This window comes from Bison bison, unplaced genomic scaffold (assembly GCF_000754665.1).
Source record: "Bison bison bison isolate TAMUID 2011002044 unplaced genomic scaffold, Bison_UMD1.0 scf7180017864068, whole genome shotgun sequence".
Classification (NCBI taxonomy): Eukaryota; Metazoa; Chordata; class Mammalia; order Artiodactyla; family Bovidae; genus Bison; species Bison bison.
In genome coordinates, this window is record NW_011494640.1 from 4,293,788 (window position 1) to 4,301,542 (window position 7,755).

General features: G+C 43.6%; 1 protein-coding gene across 1 annotated transcript in view; it reads left to right on the forward strand.

Moving 5' to 3' along the window:
* The first annotated feature begins 273 nt into the window (after positions 1 to 273).
* The window catches only part of NCL (nucleolin), a 10,194-nt gene continuing 2,712 nt past the window's right edge, over positions 274 to 7,755 (forward strand). The window contains exons 1-9 of the mRNA XM_010836964.1: positions 274 to 467; positions 1,799 to 1,915; positions 3,355 to 3,844; positions 4,221 to 4,436; positions 4,549 to 4,635; positions 4,819 to 4,960; positions 5,542 to 5,666; positions 6,531 to 6,654; positions 7,067 to 7,224. Of these exons, the coding sequence (XP_010835266.1) occupies positions 450 to 467; positions 1,799 to 1,915; positions 3,355 to 3,844; positions 4,221 to 4,436; positions 4,549 to 4,635; positions 4,819 to 4,960; positions 5,542 to 5,666; positions 6,531 to 6,654; positions 7,067 to 7,224 (1,477 nt within the window). The 5' untranslated portion in view covers positions 274 to 449. The remainder of the gene's footprint in view (positions 468 to 1,798; positions 1,916 to 3,354; positions 3,845 to 4,220; positions 4,437 to 4,548; positions 4,636 to 4,818; positions 4,961 to 5,541; positions 5,667 to 6,530; positions 6,655 to 7,066; positions 7,225 to 7,755) is intronic.

A 7,755-nucleotide genomic window follows, 5' to 3' on the forward strand; every position in this document is an offset into this window, starting at 1 on the left:
ATGTCCGTCCCAAAGCGCAGGCGCCGAGAGCGCGGGCCGTGGATGGGCACTCCGGATACCGCGCCAATAGCCCAATCAGAGCTGGCTTTGCACAAAGCGAGTCCCGCCCCAGGCCGCCGCCACGAATCCCCTCCCCCTTCCTTGGCCGCGTCGGCCCGCCCACTCCGGCCCGCGCCCCGCCCCGCGCCGTTCTCAGCTAGAGGCTCGCGATTGGCTCATGAGAGGGACGCGAAATCTGGTTGGTCGAGGCGGAGTCACGAGGGTGCCGTCGTCGCCTTTCCAGAGGCGATTACTGGGCAGGCTCAGTCTTTCGCCTCAGTCTCGAGCGCTAGCTGGCAGCCAAGCGTACGCGCTCAGGGATTAGCGGCCGCCATCGACGGTGCTTAGGTTCCTCTGGACTCGTCTGCGCCACTCGCTCGCCACACACTCCGCCGTCATAAGCCGCCATCATGGTAAAGCTCGCAAAGGTAAGAGGCCTTGCCCGCGCGAGCACGGACATCAAGGCCCGTTTTTCGAGGAGCGCGCGCCCTGCGCCGCCAGGAGGAGGGCCTGCGCGCCGTCCCGGGCGCGTTCGAGGGCGCCATGCTGTGGGAAGTCTCGCGCGATTAGCTGGGAGGTCTCGCGTTTTTAGCTGCTTCGTAGCGAAGTGAAGAGCTTCGGCAGGTGCCGCGCTGGTAGTGAATGCGGCGGGGAAGGACTTCAGGGCCGGGAGCGGGGAGGGGGAGAAGGGCCTCGGACTGATGAGGCGAAACTCCTGCGACGGGCCGGAGCGGGGCCCCGCCTCCTGACGCACGTGCCGCGGCGCGGGGCTCGCCACGTGGGCCGTGCCGTGTAGGGCCGGCGGCCTGCGGAGGGACCTGGCCTTGTGGGGAGGGCGGCGGTGCACCTCGTCTCCGGTCCCGGTCCAGCGGGGTGGGTGGACGGGAGCGGGGTGGGTGGACGGGAGCGGGGTGGGTGGACGGGAGCGGGGTGGGTGGACGGGAGCGGGGCTCCGGTAGGAGGCCCTGCCGCATGCTTTCTGCGCCAGGCTGCGCGCACGTGGTGGCCTGCGACTTGTCCCACGTGGCCGTTCCAGGGCTGAAAGGGGCGGGGTTGGTAACCTGGGAAAGGAAGTCTTAATAGAAGACTACGGGTTAGACGTGTTTTTTTTAAAGCTGCCTTCAGAATAGGGTGGTGGGATTTGGTGCCACAGTTTACCTCAAAGGCTTTTTCAAGGTGGTTTTCCTCACGTGAAGGGCCTCGAATTGTTGGCAGTTACATTGGTCCAGTTGTAGTCCGCATTGAGAAACGGTGCGGTGAAGCAAGGTTCGATTCGGGTTGGAGGTGTAATTTTTAAAAAGGGGTGTGCTTAAAGAACGTAGCAAGAAGAGAGTAGCCTTTTTATCCAAAGCAAAAGTTTTTTTTTTTTTTTTAAAGAACTTGAGAGAAAATACGTAGGAAATTGAGTGCTAAGTCGCTTTGGTCGTATCCATTTCTTTGCGACTCCATGGACTGTAGCCCGTCAGGCTTCTCTGTCCATGGAATTCTCTAGGCAAGAATACTGGAGTGGGTTGCCATACCCTCCAGGGGATCTTCCCGATCCAGGGTTTGAACCTCCGTCTCTTATGTTTCCTACAGCCGGGTTCTTTTATCACTAGCGCCACCTGGGAAGCCCTGTGTTAACATTGGTATGAAGGATAATTTTTATGTAAATTGTAGTTAACAGTATGAAGAGGGAGTTCTAAGGGACATTAGTGCCGTTTTGCTATGAAGAATGGCTTGAAATGAGGGAGGGTGTAATGTGTCACGTCTGTTTTAGGCCGGTAAAAATCAAGGTGACTCCAAGAAAATGGCTCCTCCCCCAAAGGAGGTAGAAGAAGATAGTGAAGATGAGGAAATGTCAGAAGATGAAGACGATGAGAGCAGTGGAGAAGAGGTAATTGTATATAGTTCAATGTTGAATTGCCTTAAACTACAAAATGGAGACTTAAAGCAGGTGGTATTGGATGTCTGAAAATATTGGCAGAAAAACCAGGATTCTGTTAATTCACATAGGACCTGTTGTAATGGTCGAGCATTTCACAAAGTTGTATTGACCTGTCATGATGGCACAAGAATATTTGAATGAACTTGAGAGCAAAGATCTGTAGGTGTGTGTATGTGCATGCACATGCGTGCACACCTTCTGCAGGGCTTGGTGTGATATATTGTAGTAAATCACTAGTTTCCCACTTTCAACATGTTAGTTCCACATACCAGATAAACAGAGTGAGTTCTACATACCAGGTAAACAGGGTGGACAGTTAACTGTCCTGCGAATGGCAGCTCTGAGCATTATATTCAGGTCAGAGGTTAGCCTTATCAGATTCTTCTAGCTTCCCAGTAGGATCAGTTGGTCTCTGTTACCCTGTATGAGTTTGATAATACTAATCACTGTTACAGTGGTGTGGATTGAGAGTTGCCGCCTTTCATTGTATTAGCACTTATTTAGAACTCCCAGCTACTGTTGATTCACTGTAAAGAAGACTCATTGCTTTATTTGTTCATATTTCTTATTTAGAATTTAATGAAGGTTTTATTTTGGCACATGTTACCTGATAAAACCAATAGTTAACAAAAAGTAGTTTTGAGTCTAACTTTAAATATAGACAAGTGATGGTTTTTATCAAGCTAATGTGGTCTTTACTAACTTTGCCACTATTGATTATCCCACTGGCCTTTTTTGATGTTCATTTTCTCTTTGGTTCTAAGAATGAGCATTCATTGAACTTCCTACCTCCACCCACTGTGAGAGCCCCAAATGACTTAATAACATTTAACAGGTTGTCTTCTCTATGTGTTAAGGCTTTATGTGTCAAGTCATAATCCTTAAAGCAGTGTATAAAGAGCCAACTCAGTGGAAAAGACCCTGATGCTGGGAAAGGTTGATGGCAAAAGGAGAATAGGGCAGACAGAAGAGGATGAGATGGTTAGGTAACATCACTGACCCAGTGGACGTGGATTTGAGCAAACTCCAGGAGATGGTGAGGACAGGGACGGCTGGCTGCAGTCCAGAGTTGGATGTGATTTAGTGACTGAACAACAGTTATTTTCAGATGTGAAAACTATAGAGGCTTAAAATTAAGTTTTAAAACTTTGTCTAAGCCCATGCAGTGGCATCTAGTCTATTTTCAGGGTCTGTGTTAGAGTTTCCTGCAAGATTAAGACTGTGACTTCAAGTGTACAGAACATGTTAATTTGACCCTACCTTTTAACTTGTTCACATCTGGTGCATGTGGTGGTGAACTGAGGCAGTGCTAGAGTTGAGCATTTATTTATGGGACAACTCTTTGAGTTTGAAAACAAGCTTATGTTGTTTTTTGTTTATTCTTAAAGGTTGTTATCCCTCAGAAAAAAGGCAAGAAGGCTGCCACAACTCCAGCAAAGAAGATGGTGGTTTCCCCAACAAAAAAGGTTGCAGTTGCCACACCAGCAAAGAAAGCAGTTGTCACCCCTGGCAAAAAGGCAGCAGCTATGCCAGCCAAGAAGACAGTTACACCTGCCAAAGCAGTGGTTACACCTGGCAAAAAGGGAGCCACCCCAGGCAAAGCAGTGGTAGCAACCTCTGGTAAGAAGGGAGCAGCCACCCCAGGCAAGGGAGCAAAGAACGGCAAGAATGCCAAGAAGGAAGACAGTGATGAAGAAGATGAAGATGACAGTGAAGAGGAAGACGATGATGATGAAGAGGAGGATGAGCCAGCAGTGAGGAAGGCAGCTGCTGCTTTTGGTGCTGCTCCTGCCACAGATGATGAGGATGACGAGGATGACGATGATGACGACGATGAGGAGGAGGAGGAGGATGAGGAGGATGAGGAGGACGAAGATGGTAAGGCATTGTATTGGTAGTTCCTGGACTCCTGTTTGCAAGGTACATTAGGGATGAGGTGCGGGTGGTAGAACTACATATTACTGAAAACCTGGGGGGTTAGATAAGAATCATCCCAGGGATTCTCTGGGCTGATTGTGATGCACTAGATTGGGACCCATGAAAGATTGCCTGCTTGTGTTGCTGAGTCCTTTCTATGCTTTGCAACCCCACAGACTATAGCTGCTCCTGAGTAAAATGCTTCAAACAGCTCATTCTGTGTTTTACTTATCATAGCTGTAAGCACAGTGGCATGAATAAGATTACATTTATTTTCCTTTAGGTCTTCATGAACTGGGATAGAACTCAGTTTTTGACTAGGTGGTTTCTCTTTCAGACTCTGAAGAAGAACCTATGGAGATTGTACCAGCCAAAGGAAAGAAAGCTCCAGTAAAAGCTGTTCCTGTGAAGGCTAAGAGCACTGCTGAAGATGAAGATGAAGAGGATGATGATGATGATGATGATGAAGAGGAGGAGGAAGAGGATGACGATGATGAAGACGACGACGATGAGGAGGAGGAGGAGGAGGAGGAAGAGGAGGAAGAGGAAGAAGGTAATGAGTTGGATTCTCAAGTACATTGATATGAGTTTTGTTTAAAAGGAGGTACTTGAGTATGTGTGGATGACGCTTGTGGATGACATAGATTGTTTGAACTCTTGTCCAGAGCCTGTCAAAGAAGCACCTGGAAAACGAAAGAAGGAAATGGCCAAACAAAAAGCAGCTCCTGAAGCCAAGAAACAAAAAGTGGAAGGTAACTTAGAGAATTGGGGGATTGGGAAATGATACCACATAGCACAAGTGATGAACAATAAAGGGACTTAATACTGAAACCTGATGTTATATTTCAATGTGCTGATGTGCTGTGTACAGAAATAATTTGATTAATATTTAAGTATACTGGAAAATTGACTAATTTGAGAAAATTTTTGTATAGGCACAGAACCAACTACGTCTTTCAATCTCTTTGTTGGAAATCTGAACTTCAATAAATCTGCTCCTGAATTGAAAACGGGTATCAGTGATCTTTTTGCTAAAAATGATCTTGCTGTTGTTGATGTCAGAATTGGTGTGTCTAGGTAAGTATAGGGGGCCTGTGTCATAACATCACACATTGTTTGTGGGTCTGCTGTTGCTTTTTCCTTTCAATTTTAGGACCTTAGCTCATTATTCTTAAACAAGAATATCTAAAAGTCTTCAAAAATTAGATATTATTGAATTAAATAATCTGATTATCAAATTGTGAAACCCCCAAATTGAAATTTTCATAATTCCCCTTAATTTTTGATATTACACAAACTAAACATTTCTTAGACCTGAAAAGCCATAATAGTGAATGCTTTTAAACAGGATTCTCTTAGTGCTTAAACAGGTTCTTTTATCATGTGCTATTAGTTGTTAAGCAGCAGTGTAGCTAATGAAGATCTCAGAGATGAACTTGCATCATTAGGTCTTGATACTTACAGACCTTGTTCTGTAGCCCCATCTTAAAGGGCTTAACTTAATTTTGTTAATAGTACAGGTGCTTCTTAATCTTGGTTTGCACTATTATGTTAGTGTTACTGCTTGTCCAGAGTACTTGGTAGCTGTGACTTTTGTGGGTTTGTCCCACCACCTCCTGACCTGTAATTTTTAAAATTTTTGTCTCTTCACTTTAAAGGAAGTTTGGCTATGTGGATTTTGAATCTGCCGAAGACCTGGAAAAAGCCTTGGAACTCACTGGTTTAAAAGTCTTTGGCAATGAAATTAAACTAGAAAAACCAAAGGGAAAAGACAGTAAGAAAGGTATGTAAAGCTTTAGGTAACGCTGATACTAATAGCTTGTTCATAGCTATGTATCTAATTTAATGTAGACAAGCTGGGGTAAGTAGTTTAACCTTTTTCTTTTGGCTTCCTCATATGTTGAGGATTAAATGAATTAGAATGTTAAATGTTTACATCAGTGCTTGGCACTGCTTGCTAGACTTAAAAAATAATTGGTTCAGTATATCTAAATTAATAGTCTTTTCCTCACTGGACTAGAGCAGATCTCTTAACTACTCTCTCTGCATCTTTTACCCTTTTCTAGACACTTGTCACTTTTCAAGTGTGTGTTCATCACCTTTTTATTTGGGGCACCTGCATTGTATACCTTATGAAATCCTAGTTCCCTGACCAGGAATCAAACCGTGCCCCATGCAGCAGTGGAAGCACAAGAGCCCCAACCATTGGACCATGAGGGAATTATCTACAGTATTTTTTCCCATAGTCTTTTAAATTAAAACATACTGAACACTTTATATACATAGCATATGATATTTAGCTCTCTTTTTAAGTGTTCAGCACATAGTTAGCTGTCAGCTGTGAAAACAGTTTGTTTTTCCATTGCTGTATCTCCATAATATATAATAGCAGAGTGCCTTTTACATTATTAAATCTAAAAATTATAATTTTTTTGGTTGTGCCCTGTTGCAAGCAGGGTCTTAATTCCCCAACCAAGGATCAAACCTGTGCTCCTGCATTAGGAGCTCAGTCTTCACCACTGGACTACCAGAAAAGTCCATAAAAATTTTAGCAAGAACTTGTACATTGGTCAGTCTTTGATCTTTGGGACAAGAAGGGTCTTTTAAGCCATTCAGTTCATTTTTATGTTTTTTTTTTTTAATCTAGATCGAGATGCAAGAACACTTCTGGCTAAAAATCTGCCTTACAAAGTTACTCAGGATGAATTAAAAGAAGTGTTTGAAGATGCTGTGGAGATCAGATTAGTCAGCAAGGATGGAAAGAGTAAAGGGTATGTTTTGTGTCTACTGAAATGTTTCATTAAAATTAATGCACTTTAATTTATAGAAGAAATGTTTATTTAACGTTCCTATGTTTGTGATTTTGGGCAAATTATTCTATAACCTCAGTTTTCTATCTGTACAGTGAGGATAATGTACCTAATTCAGAATAATTTTATTATAAACTAACATAAAAGTACTACCTAAGGTCTAGCTTTCTAGAAGTATCGGGTAAGCTTTCTGTAGTGGGAGGAAAGTTTTAGTTGAAAAGTGGAAAATGGCAGAAACCTTGACCATTTCAATTAGTATAAAACGGCATTTTTATTTTACTTGTCTGAAATAGTCATATTGCTGAGATTAAGAAAGAATTAATATGGTTTTTAAAACCAAGTGAGTTCTTTACTTTTTTCCCCCCTATTGTAGGATTGCTTATATTGAATTTAAGACAGAAGCTGATGCAGAAAAAACCTTGGAAGAAAAGCAGGGAACAGAGATAGATGGGCGATCCATTTCTCTGTACTACACCGGAGAGAAAGGTCAAAGTCAAGACCATAGAGGTGGAAAGAACAGCACTTGGAGTGGTAAGAATTTAAGTTTCCTTCTGGGTTCTGAAATTTAGGAGAGAAAAGAAATCCTTTGCATCTTTGTACTTTATATAGTGGATAAACTGGATATAGATCAGCATGCTATACGTCTATTTGTAATTGTCTTGAATGAGAGCTATATGAAATATTTGTGCTAGAACATAGATAAATCTAGCTTCCTTTGTATGTTTTATACTGTAAAGAACTTAGATTGTGTGCATTTAAATTAGAATATTGTTCTAGGAAGACACAGGGCTATAGTCAGCTTGCACATCTGCACAGTAGGAATGGAAGGAACCAGCATGTAAGTACTTAACAGGTATTTGATGTTGAGTAGCAAGTAGGATGGAGAAGGCAATGGCACCCCACTCCAGTACTCTTGCCTGGAAAATCCCATGGACAGAGGAGCTTGGTAGGCTGTAATCCATGGGATCTCGAAGAGTTGGACATGACTGAGCAACTTTCACTTCACTTTCATGCATTGGAGAAGGAAATGGCAACCCACTCCAGTGTTCTTGCCTGGAGAAT